The 16,166-nt window shown below is 44.0% G+C and overlaps 1 protein-coding gene and 1 long non-coding RNA gene across 2 annotated transcripts in view; one reads left to right on the top strand and one right to left on the bottom strand.

The window, feature by feature from the left end:
* Nucleotides 1-16,166, top strand: part of Fbn1 (fibrillin 1) — a 201,121-nt gene that overhangs the window by 177,271 nt on the left and 7,684 nt on the right. Inside the window, exons 50-62 of the mRNA XM_042687479.1 lie at nt 122-271; nt 634-699; nt 957-1,073; nt 3,232-3,351; nt 4,306-4,428; nt 5,964-6,095; nt 7,855-7,980; nt 8,738-8,944; nt 10,485-10,610; nt 10,822-10,944; nt 13,765-13,881; nt 13,971-14,099; nt 14,710-14,829. Coding sequence (XP_042543413.1) covers nt 122-271; nt 634-699; nt 957-1,073; nt 3,232-3,351; nt 4,306-4,428; nt 5,964-6,095; nt 7,855-7,980; nt 8,738-8,944; nt 10,485-10,610; nt 10,822-10,944; nt 13,765-13,881; nt 13,971-14,099; nt 14,710-14,829 — 1,656 coding nt within the window. The remainder of the gene's footprint in view (nt 1-121; nt 272-633; nt 700-956; nt 1,074-3,231; nt 3,352-4,305; nt 4,429-5,963; nt 6,096-7,854; nt 7,981-8,737; nt 8,945-10,484; nt 10,611-10,821; nt 10,945-13,764; nt 13,882-13,970; nt 14,100-14,709; nt 14,830-16,166) is intronic.
* The window catches only part of LOC122114359, a 57,704-nt gene continuing 51,394 nt past the window's right edge, over nt 9,857-16,166 (bottom strand). The window contains exons 4-6 of the long non-coding RNA XR_006148569.1: nt 13,652-13,873; nt 12,137-12,341; nt 9,857-10,232 (exon numbers count right to left, since the gene is read on the bottom strand). This is a non-coding gene — a long non-coding RNA (uncharacterized LOC122114359). The remainder of the gene's footprint in view (nt 10,233-12,136; nt 12,342-13,651; nt 13,874-16,166) is intronic.

The raw sequence follows: 16,166 nt of genomic DNA, 5'->3' as shown, positions 1-16,166 counted from the left end.
AACGGGTGTTGCTGTGGTAAGGAAAAGAACACTCGTGACCCCGCAGGTTGTTTCCCAGGGTGGTTAGACAACAGGGATTCGGCAGGAAAGTAATGGGAGGTGTCATGACTCTATGTTGCAGATCTGCGAATGAGCTACTGTTACGCTAAGTTCGAAGGAGGAAAGTGCTCATCCCCCAAATCCAGGAATCACTCCAAGCAGGAGTGCTGCTGCGCCTTGAAGGGAGAAGGCTGGGGAGACCCCTGTGAGCTGTGCCCCACCGAGCCCGACGGTACGTGCAATACCGCGCTCTCCTTGTGTCCTTCCATGGCTGTTCTGACAGTCTGGGCCTTCCACTTCATTGTGAATCTAATCAGAATGCTCCTTAACCGTGGCTTCACCTCAGGCCCTAGGTAGCGGGCTTGTTCCTCGTTATGAAGCAGCTAGCTGCCCAAGGAGCAGATACCACTTCTGGGAGACTTGATGACCCCCCCCTGTACCCCCACAGATTCTGGGCTTGTCCCCGTCCATTATTCCTCCCCATAGCCAGCATGTGGTCGGTCACTAGGCTGCCACAGAGAGCTGAGGTGGAGCCTGTGCCTAACTGCCCCCCCTGGAGGATGACCTACTAACGCGCACCTGTGTCCACTGCAGAGGCCTTCCGCCAGATCTGCCCCTACGGGAGCGGGATCATCGTGGGACCGGACGACTCGGCGGTGGGTGAGTAGCCCGCGCTGCTTTCCAACTTGTCTCAGTGTTCTTTGGCCTCTTCTTTGTTTTTCTCCACTGGTTCTCCTTTCTGTAGCTCTACCTAGAAACATCAAGCTCCCTTTCATTTCATCCCGATGCTCACGTCATTTAGATGCCAGTTGTATTGTGGACAGCAGCTATTTACTGAGCGCCTACATGACCACCCTTTATCGCTGCTTTAGGAAAATTACCTGGTTTACTCACAGTTTGATCTTTCCTTAATTAAGATATGGATGAATGCAAAGAACCAGATGTCTGTAAACACGGCCAGTGTATCAACACAGATGGCTCCTATCGCTGCGAGTGCCCCTTCGGTTATATTCTAGAAGGCAACGAATGTGTGGGTGAGTAATGAGGCCATTTCTTCCACAAGGGTTTTATAAATGAAGACTACATGGCGTTTCCGCTGGAAAGTGTAGCTACCAAGACAAGACTTTGAATGCTGCCCATCCGCGTATGTATCCTCCATCCAGAATAGCAGAATCTCCACCCGCTGCCAGGCACGGTGCTGCTGCAGTTAGCCAAGCAGAAAAGGGCCTTCCTTCCACAGACCTCCGAGAGTAGGGAAGACATACTGGACAGAAAAACAGATGTGGCTGGACATGGGTGGTCAGTATAATCGTAGCTACTCAAGAGGCTGAGATCTAGAGGATCAAGGTTTATGTAAGGCTAGGAGTGCAGGAGTTTGTTAGGCTCCTCCTCTAAAATAACCTGCAAAAAGCAGGGCTAGAAGCATGGCCCAAGTGGTTGAGCACCGGCCTAGCAAGTGTGAAACCCCGAGTCATACCTTAGTGCTTCCAGAAAAAAATGAGATGGAAAGGGATAGCACCATAATGGAAGTATTTGTGAAATGTTCAAAAATTATCTATGGTGGACTGGAGGTAAGCGCTCAAGGGGTCGAGCACTTGGCTAGAAAGCACAGGGACTCAAATTCAAACCCCAGTACTGTCCTCCGCCTCACTCCTCCAAAAAACACCACTAGTCACAATCTTATTCTGTTAGTATATAAAGTGCGATTTATCTGAATATAAACATTTTGAAATATGAAAGGCCCTATACTCAGTATCTTAAAAAATTATAAATGCCAGCCGGGTGCCAGTGGCTCACGCCTGTAATCCTAGCTACTTAGGAGGCTGAGATCTGAGGATCACAATTCAAAGCCAGCCCGGGGAGGAAAGTCTGTGAGACTATCTCCAATAAACCACCAGAAAACTGGAAGTGGCTCAAGTGGTAGAGTGCTCGCCTTGAGCTGGAGCTGAGGGACAGCGCCCAGGCCCAGAGTTCAAGCCCACAACTGACAAAAAATTAAAAAAAAATTATGTCTCTCTCCTAAGACAGACTTAGCTCCTTTATCTACGAATTCTTAAGTAATTCTGATGTCATGTGGATTGTGGTATAGATACTGAGGATCTGTCTGTACAAATTTAAAAGTGCTCTTTTCATACAAGGAATCCAAGTGAGAATCCTAGTGTCGGCGGTTGCTGTGCGAGTTTATTCTTCCTGGGTCTTGGGATATAATACCATGCAGATGAATCAACTCATTCCCAGTTTCACTTATAGCCCTAATGTTCAGTGACATTGTGATTTTAATAACATATAAATAATCTTGACCATGCAGTATGATTTAACAGCAACCAAAAAGAGCAGATCTGTCACCATTTTCTCATGCATGCTCATGCATGGTGAGCCTCCTTGTCCGGGGTTCTCTCCATACCTTCTTCTTTGAATTCAGAACCCCAAAGTAATATGTAACTCGTCACCATAGACCACTCCTCTCCCAAGCTTTAGACAGCTGAAATAAAAATGTTATTTCTGAAAACAAATTCTGTCCTGAGATGTGGCAGCTTCAGCACAGTAAGTGGTCCAAGAGATGTGTTGGAAGCCTCATCTAAATATATATCTAGCTATGTCTCCTTGGTGAGGTGTGTTCTATTTCCACAGTTCTTTAGAGAGGTCATATCCTAAATGTATTTTTCCCCTAGCCTTTCTTCTGTCTAATGTAAACCATCTGGTCTTAACACAATCAACAAAATCAACTTGAATCTTGATTTTATCCAGTGCATTAATTTTTCTTAACCTCTGGTCTCTTGTTTTGCAGTAAGTTTAGTCTTCAATTTTACATCTGGCAAGAATCCATCATATTTAAAGCTTCTTGCAGAATGATGTAATGTAGAGCTAAACTGGAGCTGTATTTCTGTCTTTAACAAGCAGAAACTTCTGGCTGTTCATAGAAGCCATGTTTTAAACCGCTAGAGCATCTCCTCTCAGGTACTAGAAAACGTTCATAGCAGGCTAGAAGTTCTAGTTTGTTCTCAATGTCACTGCCTTTGAGGAAGTCAAACTCCAGCCATGTGCCTGTGATAAGACATGCGCATTCCTTTCTTGCAAGAATAGACTGGGAACTCTATCTAGTTACAGATTAAAGTACTCTGACAGAGCAAGCACCAGTATCTCTGCCCACGTGTCTACTTTTCCTCAGTGCATCTTGTTTTGGATATGCAGATACTGACGAATGTTCTGTGGGCAATCCTTGTGGAAACGGGACCTGCAAGAATGTGATTGGAGGTTTCGAATGTACCTGTGAGGAGGGATTTGAGCCGGGTCCAATGATGACATGTGAAGGTAAGCGCGGCAAGCACAAGAACGTTGGCTGATTACAGTATTTAGCATTAAAAACCACTCAGATTAAATAGAAAAAAAAAAATCTGAGTTTGGTGGGTTATTCCATTATTTCTTCTCTACAGTTTGAGATAAATACTCTTCTGCAGAAGAAATTTTGCCTTGCTGAGGGGGCAGGGGGGGAAAGATAGCTTGGTTACGGTGGATCCAAGTTTCTCAGGGTAGACTAAAGAACAGGATGATGAGGGTAGACGGGCAAAGTATTAAAAGGAAGTCTCAGCAGAGAGATGGGTTTCTACCCGTGTTCAGTCAGCATCAGTAATCTTTGGGGAGCAACAGGACCAAGGTGGTACCAAAGGGTTAATGCTGCTTTTCCAGAATATAATCTGCAGGTTCTAAATCACAAAATCTGCCGGAATCACCTTTGCCCTTAATTCTAACACCATTCCCATCCAGTTTAGGGATAGAACTCAGGGGTCTGGGTGGGCTAGGATTCTCTGAAAGTATAGAATGACACAGAACACTATTTGTTTAGGGAAAACATTACTACCTCACAGGAGCCTCTTTGCATGGGGAGGGAAGGTGGGAGTGTTCCAGAGGGGTGTAGCTTCTGTTCTGACCATGATGGTGAGTTTAGGCTGAAGGAGGCAGAAAAGGATCCCATTCCGTGTACTGGACAATGAGTGGGGAATAGTCAACCTGAGTCTTCCAAACAAGAATTTCATAAAAGTTCTTCTAGAGTGACCTGAAATTTTTCATCTACCTAAGTAACCATTCGTCACTACACCAGGAGAGCAAACCTATACTGGAGCTGTGCTGGTCACCCTTATACCAAAAATAACCAACTTATGTCATAATTTCCTGGAAGAAGGAGGTTTAGTTCATACGTATTTGCAAAACGAGTTTCTCTTTTGTTGTTGACATACATAATCCTTTATTTTCTTTCTTCGGCTGCAGATATAAATGAATGTGCCCAGAATCCTCTGCTCTGTGCCTTCAGGTGTGTGAACACGTATGGGTCATATGAATGCAAATGTCCTGCTGGATATGTTCTCAGAGAAGACAGGAGGATGTGCAAAGGTGAGATGCCCAGGACAAAACTCCCCCAAGGAAGGAAGACCAACCTCTCTGTATGCTAACACATGTTGCTCACAAATTACCACAACACGGGAGGGCTAGGGACTGGGGAACATAGGAACACGTTTAGTCTGCAGGCAATTCACTGCTAATCATAGGTAGACGGCTGTTAGGCTGAGTGTCCACTGTGGATGTGCATTGCGAGCCTAAGATGTGCCAGTCAACCAAGCAGTTTATGACTGTGTCTTGATCAGTGTCACCCCTTTCAATATTCTCACCCATGCCTTCCCTCACTTTCCTTAACTCTGTAGGATACACACTGAATTCTTGACTGCATTTTCCTCCCCACTCTCCTCTTCGTGCATCCACTCCTCTTCCTTTGGCTCCACCCCACCCCTTTCAAGTACCCAACTCCTGGTGTTTATTTGATTCAGCTTTGTCTTTGCCTTTCTAAGGAATTACATCATTTGAGTGAACATAATTTTTTTTAAAAAGGCATTTCCCTCCGTTGTGAAGTTCAGTATGAAGAGGGTGAGAAAAAGGACAAAGGATAATTACAATATATATGATTTTAAAAAACTGTGTGGGATTATGTCTATAGCTATCTATATGTATCCATCAATATCTCAATCTAGATACCTATCTATATGTATATCCCTGAGAATACAAAGCAAGGGGAATAGGAGAATGAAAAGAGAGGAAATCCCATTTGCCAAGAATTGGGTAACAATGAAATCTATTGTATTAAACCATTTCCACTAGGAATGCTTGTCAAACACTGACAAATCCCAGAGCTCTGGACTGGACTATTTATGAACTTGTGTACTTGTGGGGCTGGCCTTCTTGGCCAACCTTGAAATGCAAATACAAGATGGCTTATGCATTGTTTTGCTTGAAGGTGTGGTGTCCTGATCTCATGTGGGGAAAGACCAAATTTCTCACCTTAGAACATATACAAGGGAAATGCAACATGCTGGACAGTAAAGAGTGAGGAAGAACCAGCTAACCCAGGGAAAAGGAAGTGGAGGGAAAATCCAGTGGGGAATAAGATACATGTGCATGCTGGCTGTCTTCTCATCAAAGTATAATAACCAAGCTTTCATCATTCAATTATTCTAACGTATAATGCTCACTACTATGTTTAGTTAATGATAATGACTATATAATGGAGATCTCACTTTTAATTCATCATGCTCTTGTTATGAGATACTGTGATTATGCTTTTGTCCTTGTTATGAAATATCAGTAAATATCAATAGTTGAAAGAATTGGAAATGCTTCAAACAGAGGAGAAGAGAAGTAAAGAAAGTACTAAGTGAAAGGTATGACTAGAATCAGGCTTTGGAAGAGATGATCAAATGGTTAGGAACAATTTGTCAGGTTCGAAGGTGGTTAGTACACTCCGTTAAGCGGTCAATGCTTGATACAGAAGTTCAACACTGAAAACATAGATGAAAACTGGTTACTTCCATTTTATATGAAAAGGTAGGTATTTAATGCAGTTTGTTTTCTAAGTTGTGCTTATGCATCCTTTACAGATGAGGATGAGTGTGAGGAGGGAAAACATGACTGTACCGAGAAACAAATGGAATGCAAGAACCTCATTGGCACCTACATGTGCATCTGTGGACCTGGGTACCAGCGGAGACCTGACGGAGAAGGCTGCGTGGGTAAGACGAGCTTGCGCGAAGGGTTGAGTTGGATGTGATGGGGGAACAGGCAGCCTGGGTTGAGTTCTGGACCAGAGCCTTTTACCTTTTTTTTTTTTTTTTTGGGGGGGGGGGGGGTCCGGTCATGGGCCTGAACTCTGGACCTGGGCGCTGTCCCTCAGCTCTTCAGCTCAAGGCTAGCGCTCTACCACTTGAGCCACAGCACCACTTGTGGCTTTTTTTTTCTTCTGCTTATGTGGTGCTGAGGAATCGAACCCAGGGCCTCATGCATGCAAGGCAAGCGCTCTACCACTGAGCCACCTTCCCAGCCCCCAGCCTTTTACCTTTCTAACGTCATGTCACAACTTTCAATGGAGACCCCTTCCTCTTAATTATGTATGAAGTCCAAGAGCAATTCTATTTTCTTCCTCTGAGCTCCCCTTCCCCTTCCTTCTTGGCCCATTTTGATGCCATGACTGGAACACCATGCCTTTCCTCTGTTATTTTCCTTTTTGTACTCTTATGGATCTGGGAGTCAATTATTTCTACCACACTGGACTTTCCCCTGTTGACTCACCTTTGTTACGGAAGTACATTAAGTACAGATAACTAGGTCCATCTAAACCAGTGGGATCTATCTCCAAAACACCAGATCTTTTCTAGAGTGGGATCCAGACACTAAATTTGCTTCTCAAGTGATTATAATGTGGGAACTCCAGCTTTAAACCTGGGGTTGGCAAGTGACAGCCAACAGATCAAATCTAGCACACCAGCCTGCCACCTGTTGTGAATGGAAATATTAAAGCACGGTAACTCAAGCCTGCAATCCTAGATAAATGATGGGAGGACCACAGTCTGAGGCTGGGCAGTCGCCTCAACAGGAAGCAGCTTGGTGTGGTGGTGCCTTCCTGTCAGCCCTCTGCCTCCCCTAGGAGACCTCAGTGCCAGGGAGCTAAGCTGTTTGTGATTTTTTTTTTTTTTGCCAGTTCTCGGGCTTGAACTCAGGGCCTAGCCACTGTCCTTAAGACTCTTTTGTTCAAGGCTGGCACTCTTACCACTTGAGTCTCAGTGCCACTTCTGGCTTTTTTCTGTGTATGTGGTACTGAGGAATCGAACCCAGGGCTTCATGCATGCTAGGTGAGCACTCTACCACTGAGCTGCATTCTCAATCCTAGCTGGTTTTAAATGAGGAAGAACACGAAGAAAGTTACCCTTCTAGACAGCCACTGGATGACTCAGAATCTCCAGCTAGTTTAGTTTTTCTTTTAACCTGGGAAATTGAATTATGGCTTACTATTTAATTCTGTTGAACTATTACAAATAATCTATATTGAATATGACGTCTAGACAGATGCCCCAGGTCAACACTTACTCTACCAAGACTTCAAACTCTAACTTTTAACAAGACTGCAAACCCTAACTTTTTCATCTTCACTAAATAAATTTTTGGGGACCTCCATATGATCTGATAACAAAAATTCAATTAACTGAGAACAAAGGGCATCAAAATGTTATCCACTATGCCTTTCAAGGGGCAGAGGTTGGCACACAGGCCCGTGTGTGTGCTTACTCCCTGGAAGGGCCGCTCACCTGCCTTGGGTCACGTTCCACAGAGGAATCTGGTGTGGCCGAGGAAGAGAGAAGGGAGGGGGATTGTGAATAGATTTACCGATTTACAAATTAAATTGAGACAGATAGACGGAGAAAAAGAGGAATCAAATCCTTCTACAAACGGTTAGATAACTGCTTCTGTTTTCTATCCTTCAATGGAAACTCTCAGATGAAAATGAATGTCAGACCAAGCCGGGAATCTGTGAAAATGGGCGCTGCATCAACACAAGAGGGAGCTACACCTGTGAGTGCAATGACGGGTTCACAGCCAGCCCCGCCCAGGACGAGTGCCTCGGTGAGTAGAGCAGACGCATTCTTGTTTTTGTAAAATTTAGGTGCACACATCTTAAAATAGTAATTTAAGGGTCAAAGCTGGAGAGAGTGTCTACTTTTGCTAGCGATTTAGCGCACCTTTTCCTGTTTCCTCCATAATTATGCCTTGGTTTGCTTCCTTACGCAAAGTAATTGCTACACACATAAAACATTAATGTAAAAATTTCCCGGCTCATTTGACATACAAGTGCACGTGACTCCAAAAGCTACAATTTGGGGCAAACAAATGTGCTGAAACCCAGATCTTGGATTTGAAATAGATGTCAAAATGTGAGGAAGGAAAAAAAAAATGCCTATAGAGATGACTTAGTAATTTACTCTCCCTTGGGTTTAGAACCACCCCAGCTAAATTCTTCCTCTGCTGATCAAAATCACTTGCTCAGAATTTCTTGGCTGCCTGTTGGTGATCAGGATCTGTTCCCTTATGCTGCTCTGCGCCCCCCACCCCAGCGTGACTGTTAGGATGATTTCCCACGTGTGTGGGTGCACAGTCAGAGCTTTTCTAAGCCGATGCCTCTCTGCCAGCTTACTGACTGTCTTGTCTTGTCTCCCTCAGACGGCACCCTTTCTCTCTTACTGCTGCTTCCAGCTTTCCCTTCTCGCTCCTTCTCATCCAGGGTAAAGTGTTACAATCTTTTGTTTTTTTTGATCTGGCCAAATTCAGTCATGCTCCTAACATTTCCTAAAATCCTCTTTTTCATTCAATGTCCCCTCTCTAGACAATCGAGAAGGGTACTGCTTCACGGAAGTGCTGCAAAATATGTGTCAGATCGGCTCAAGCAACAGAAACCCTGTCACCAAGTCTGAATGCTGCTGCGATGGAGGGAGGGGCTGGGGCCCGCACTGTGAGATCTGCCCTTTCCAGGGCACTGTGGCTTTCAAGAAACTCTGCCCCCATGGCCGAGGATTCATGACCAATGGAGCAGGTACTCTGCTTGTTGTCACTTATGACCAGTGTGAGTTTTGCTATAAAAACAAGAGTCTACAAAGTGAGCTTACATAGAGCTGTATAGCTGGGATTGGAAAAAAATCCATTATTCTGTTGTTAGACCTTCAAGGCCACATGTCAAGGTGTCCTTGGTCTGTGGCTGTATGGGCCTGGTCCCTGCCTCTTCCCTGCTCCTTCAGGCTTTTGAAACAAAAGTTTGCTGCAAGTCCATTATTGGTCTTACAGCAAGATTCTTTAGCTACATCTTGAAACAACTATTAGATTCATTAGATTCTAGTTTACCTGTAGGTATTTTAACTTAGAACATTAGCTAAAGCATACTACATTGAAGACCTATAATAATGCTGGTATCCTTCAGTTTAACACAATTCCATCTGAAAAAGTATAAGCATCTTTACCAAGAAAGTAAAAGAATGAGAAGGCCACCTGGGTAATGAAGACCTCCAGGCCTAGTGTGATTTCCCTGCTTATCAACAGTAATCTAAGTTAGGTTTTAGTTCATAAAAGGACTGAGAAAAGAAATGAGGAGAGTTTTTGTGACTGTTTTCTTTTTAGGTTCCTCGGGAGAGAATTATTTGAAATAAGGAGGTTAAAAAGATATGCTTGAAGGCAGGATAACCGAATAGGGTATGGAAGGAGGCAGCAGTGGACAGATAAAATGGAGTGGCCAGAAGCAATTTCTGCTGCTTTGGAGGATGTAAAAATGAGATGGTGGAAGACTCATTTCCTGAGAACAGTGAGAATGTGCTAAGTTGCACTTCAGGATAAACTTGAAAGGGTCAGGCAGACCCGGATGTTGATATAAAATGGTCATTTGGCAAAGCAAGGGCTGATAGGGCATGTGTAAACTACTCCTATTGGCCCCCTCCCAAGCAAGGAGATCCCTGGGTCAGAGGGGTGGAAGACAGTAGTTTTAATGCTAAACAGTACACGGGCCAAGTACTACTCTCTGTGGTGGGGCCAAGAATAAGGGTCTGTCTCTCTTACTAGGTGGCAAAATCCAGTCTCTAGCCACTCAAAGCCCCGGTTCATTTCCTTTTTCATCAAAGAAAAGATGATGTTCCATTTCCGCAATATTATGTAATTTGGTATTTTCCAGGATTAACTTCAAACACAGAGAGCTTTCCTTATTTTTGAAGATGCAATATTAGATAAGGATCCCCTGCTGTGACTTGATTATGCGAACTCAGCAGGAGGCGAGCTTCATAGCCTGAGCAGAGCAAAAGGCCAAATGTGTCTCCATGGGGTGTTGTTCTCTATTGGTCCTAGAAGAGAAAAATACAAAATTTAGAAGACCAGTCTTTCTTCAATTTTCCCGTAGCCTGATTAGTTTGTTACTACCATCCTGGTAAAGGTATTACCATGTGGCCTTTCAGTTTTGTTACTACCACAGCATACAAAATGTATGTTGTCATGCCTTTGGTTTAGTGTTAGATCCGTAGTATACTAACACACACTGTCAGAATTGGTTAGTGTTGTCTATTTTATAATACCTTAATTTATATCAACTTGTGTAGATATTGATGAATGCAAGGTTATTCATGATGTTTGCCGCAATGGGGAATGTGTCAACGATAGAGGATCCTATCACTGCATTTGTAAAACTGGGTACACGCCGGATATTACTGGAACAGCTTGTGTGGGTAAGTACCCTCTTTCCCATGGTTTTTCCCTTTAGAAAGATCAGCTATGGGGGCAGGGGGATCCTTCAAGCTAATCATCTAAAATACATACACAATTTCATAGAAAACATAAAACAATGATGGACTACTAAAGTTTTTTGTTAAACTCTCAAGTGGACTTTGGGCATTGAAACATCCTTTTAGATGGAAATCACTGTCTTTTCAATCATAGATCTGAACGAGTGCAACCAGGCTCCCAAACCCTGTAATTTTATCTGCAAAAACACAGAAGGGAGCTACCAGTGTTCCTGTCCAAAAGGCTACATTCTGCAAGAAGATGGAAGGAGCTGCAAAGGTAGGCAAAGTAGAATTTGTCTTTGCCCATTCACCTGTCAGTCCTTGTACCTGTGAGGAATCCAGAGATGAGCTTGGAGATCCGTTATGCACAAAAGAGGTTCTTCTCTGAGGTGAGAGCCAATGTAGGAAGTGGATCCCCAAAAGAGGGAGCTGACACCAGGAGGCTGCAGAGGACCAGGGGCGGCAGTGATCCAGTGTGCATGCCGCCCCAGCCAAGGCTGATTGGGTGTAACAAATGTGTAGTCCCATGAAGACATGGACCACACAGTTGTGATGCAGACTCTAGCCTCAGGATAATTAGTTCCACAATCTGAGAAGACACCGTGCCTAGTTCCACAATCTGAGAAGACACCGTGCCTAACTAATTAAAGACTAGGTCTACGAAGTAAGACTATTCCTGCCTTCTAAGAGACATAAACATCACCCAGAATTTAGATGGGAACAGCAAAACTTTGAACAGAAGTCCTTCCTTAACTATAAATTGTACCCTCTGCAAAATTCTTTCAGTGCACACTTATTCCTCAACAGCTTGCTTGATAGTAAGAACTTCATAAAGATCAGCTGAGAAAATGAGGGATTTGGAGAAAGTGGTCTATCATGAAACTTTGGATAAACCAGAAAAGTAAGGGAGGGTAAGATATGGGGAACAGTAACAAGGAGATCCTGACCCCCTTCCTGTGTCTTCTGGAAGTAATGTAAAGGAGACAACCGTTGAAGGCTTCTAAATAATCTTTAAGGAAAGGAAGCTGAGAGATCTACTAAAAAAATTCTAACCATCTGAAGTGCATTCTTACTCCACAATGTTCAGGAAGCTCCATACCATGCTCTTAGGAGGTATTAGGAGTACAGAAAGCAATTATGTGATTGTTTAACACATCTATTTATAATGTAAAATGTTGGGTAAAAACCCAACATTCTTGGCATATATGACTAAATATGGAAATAAGTGGTGCAGTTATGTGTATACTGAAATGGAAAGAAGCCCTAGAGAAATGTGGGGTCCATATAAGGAGAAAAACAATCAAAGCAAGATATTTGAATGTGTAGAAATGCCACAGTGAAACCTATTGATTTGTACAATTACTAAGTTATATAATAAAAAAGATACAAGAAGACATTTTGAGAGGTGAGAGGAGCAAGTGTTGCTGTCTATAATGTACCATGTTTATGATATCATCAAATATCCTCACCTGTCTCAGGTGACCTTCTATAAAGATATGAAGATGCTATAGCAAAGCTTCTAGGGTCCTGGAGAGGGGAAGTTAGTCACGGACTCAGAGTAGAACATCAGTCAGCTTGTCAGCAGGGAAAAATAGAGGACAGGCTCCGTCTTCAGGGAAGTGAGCACTGAGCCAGCCATAGGAGGTTTTCTCAGATGCCCTGTGCATAAGGGTACTGTGAAGCAAATGACATCACTAGTAAATCTTAACACCAATCTGCAGGTATGTACTCTTCTGTGTGATATGTGCGTGGTAACTGAATTTATGGTAAAACACTCCCTCAATACACTGCTGTTTAAAAATTACTGTTAAAATTCATGCCAAGTGCATGGTTCATGCCTGTAACTTGGCTACATGGGAGGCAGGGAGGATTGCAATCTGAGGTCATCTGCTACAAAAAGTGACACTGTGTATGAAAAATATGGCAGAAAAAAAAGGGGGGGGGCGGGCGCCGGTGGCTCACGCCTATAATCCTAGTTACTCAGGAGTCTGAGATCTGAGGATCATGGTTCAAAGCCAGGGCAGGCAAGGAAAGTCCATGAGACTCTTATCTCCAATAAACCACTAGAAAACCGGCAGCGGCACTGTGGCTCAAGCGGCAGAGCACTCGCCTTGAGCTGAAGAACGCAGGGACAGCGCGCAGGCCCACAGTACAAGCCCCATGACCGGCCAAAAAAAAAAAAAAAGGGGCGGGAGGGCGGTATTTGGCTTAAGTGGTAGAATGAGTGCAAATCCTAGTATTATCCAAAAGGAAAAATCAGCTAAAAGCTACAACATACTTTGTATGTCTTTTTTCTTCTTTCCTGGGTGAGTGGGGAGCTTGTCTGTCCTGGAGCTACCATTCTGGGCCTAAGCATGGTCCCTGGGCTTTTCTGCTTAATGCAGGTGCTCTACCACTTGAGCTACTACTGTTTTTGTTTTTTTCTGGTTGTGGGACTTGACCTCTGGGCCTGGGCATTGTCCCTGAGCACTTCAGCTCAAGGCAAGTGCTGTAGCCACAGAGCCACTTCTGATTTTCTGGTGGTTAATTGGAGGTAAGAGTCTCACTGGAACTTTCCTGCCCAAGCTGGCTTTGAACCACAATCCTCAGGTCTTAGCCTCCTGAGTAGCTAGAATTACAGGCATGAGTCACCAGCACTCGGCTGTCTTGGTATTTTTAATTAACACTGGAGTTAAAAACAGGCCCAGAAATTGATGGCAGTATAAGGACAGGGACCTGATTACAGTAGAAGATTTTGTAGCGATGAGAAATTATATTTGATAAATACTAAATGTGGCTTTGAGTGTTCTTAGCTTTTAGACTTTTCCTTCAGTTTTTCACTTCAGTTGATAATGGGTTTTAAAATTTTTAAATTGCCAAACAACTGGTTTTCAAACTACTTTTCTCAAACTTAAGGGAACTGGGCTATCCTTAGGTCCCAAAAAGAACGACTTAGTTTTCTTTGTGTTCTAAATGGAAACTTTTGTTCACAGAGTGGTACTTACCCATTCGCAGGCTCTGTTCTGGCCAGGGTTGCTGGAGACATGGCACAGCTGGTTTAGGGCCGCTTCTCTGGACCTGTGTAGTCCACTCAGCGCAACGCCATTTTTTCTTGCAGATCTTGATGAGTGTGCAACCAAGCAGCACAACTGCCAGTTCCTGTGTGTGAACACCATTGGTGGTTTCACGTGCAAATGTCCTCCTGGGTTCACCCAGCACCACACCGCCTGCATTGGTAAGCAGAAGAAAACACTGGACTGACTTGGTCTTTTCTGAAGAAACCTTTGGGGGCATTTAAGTCCTTTCTCCCATTGCTTCTCATAGATAACAATGAATGTACCTCTGATATCAACCTGTGTGGGTCAAAAGGCGTCTGTCAGAACACACCTGGAAGCTTCACCTGTGAATGCCAACGGGGATTCTCCCTGGATCAGAGTGGTGCGAGCTGTGAAGGTGGGTAGAAGCCCAGCTGTGGCTCCTGTGGAAGTGGCCTGTGTGAGGATCAGCACCTTCACCACCATCTTGTGGGTGGGGGGGCACTCAACTGAAGTTGGGAAGGGAAGGGTTTGCTTGGGAACCCATACCTTGAGTCCCATGCTTTGTGTCTGCAATACTTGCCTTGCCTAGATGAATACTTTAACCTGAGAGGGAATAACTCAGTCATCAAGAACAATGCTACTGGCTGGGCACTGGTGGCTCACACCTGTAATCCTAGCTCCTCAGGAGACTGAGATCTAAGGATTGTGGTTCAGAGCCAGCCTGGGCAGGAAAGTCTGTGAGACTCTTATCTCCAATTAATCACAGAAAAAGCTGGACTAGCCTTGAGCAAAAGGAGCCCAGGGACAGCGCCTGGGGTGATGGGATGGCAATAGAAAATAGTAATAATAATAATAATAAAAACAACGGCTAGATTTCTGGTCACTGGCTGGAGAGCCATTAGATTCCCCAGCTGGCCTGGTTAACTTTTACACTTCTATAGTAATCTACACATTTCTTAACTAGAATTACCTTTTATCTTGACATGGAAATAAATGTGGCTTTAAGGCGACTCTGCTTTTTTCAGATGTGGATGAGTGTGAGGGCAACCACCGCTGCCAACACGGCTGCCAGAACATCATCGGAGGCTACCGGTGCAGCTGTCCCCAGGGCTACCTGCAGCACTACCAGTGGAACCAGTGTGTGGGCAAGTAGCATCTCCCCCTCCGCTGCATGCACTGCTCTCTTCCCATCACCCAAACCCTGCTTACTTTCAAAAACATTTACACTGGTAAATGAAACAACACACAGTAATTTAAGATTGTCCAAACCTGATTCAAACCAAAGGAAAGAAAGTGTCTTTAAAAAAATGGCACACTAAGAAAAAAAATTACAATAAAGGATGCTTCGTCTTGTCTAGAATGAAGCGCCCTTAGAATTCCTTGCTCCTGCTTTCATCCGCTCCCTACTGCGTGGCTAGTCTTCAGCCCGCTTCTGAGTTCTCTTCATACTGGGGGTGAACCAAATCCTACTTCTGACTGAAAAATAGCATGCAGCCAGAAGCTGTTTTGCAGCAGAAGTAGTTCTGCTCAGCTCTACACAGCTCTGGGCAGAGAGTGAGCAGCAGAATCAGAGAATTTTCTCAGGGATTTGCTAAATTCTTTTGACAATTAAGGGAGCTCAATCGACTCTCATTAAATTAAAAATGATACCGTCTTTGATTTCACAATGTCATGGGAAAACAACTCCATGCACATTAGAGAATCAAAACATTGAGTTTAGAGGGACAGCAAAGGCCATCTAGCTCAAACCCAGAAGCCCAGAAAAGGGAGGTAATAAAGTTCTTGGTTCTTCTGAGACATCCCTAGAACTAGACTCCAAGACCTCTAACTTACTTTAAGACCATCTTTTGCCAGGTGCCAGTGGCTCACACCTATAATCCTAGCTACTCAGGAGGCTGAGATCTGAGTATCGCGGTTCAAAGCCAGCCCGGGCAGGAAAGTCCGGGAGACTCTTATCTCCAATAAACCACTAGAAAACTAGAAGTGGGGCTATAGCTCAAGCGGCAGTGTTTGCCTTGCGCTAAAGAGTACAAGGACAGCGCCCAAGCCCAGAGTTCAAGCCCCATGACTGACAAAAAAAAAAAAAAAAGACCACCTTTTTTTCAAGTGTCATTAAAAACTTTTCCTGCTCACAGCAAGCATCTACAGAGCACCAGTGCAGGCTGAGTGCTTGGTCACATGACCTTTTCTAGCTGCCACATACTGGGGTGCAGATCCCTTCTTAGCAAAAAACTACCAAAATTACTACTTCCTTAAGTGGGTGCTTCTAACGGCAAGGTTTCTCTTATTCCAAAAGAACACATTTCATGTTTTCATTTATTAAAACTGGCTCATCTTGACTTGATCCATGACAGTTTTGCAGAGGTATGTAGGGTTGGCTGGAATGACCCTAGTTCTAGAAGAGTAGACCATACAACTCTCAGTGTTGTCTGGTTTTAATAAAACACTTATGGTCATTATCAACTCTGGGGAGATAGTTGTC

This window comes from Dipodomys spectabilis, unplaced genomic scaffold (genome assembly GCF_019054845.1).
Source record: "Dipodomys spectabilis isolate Male_0828 unplaced genomic scaffold, ASM1905484v1 ptg000108l, whole genome shotgun sequence".
NCBI lineage: Eukaryota > Metazoa > Chordata > Mammalia > Rodentia > Heteromyidae > Dipodomys > Dipodomys spectabilis.
This window is presented reverse-complemented; position numbering and strand designations above follow the sequence as displayed.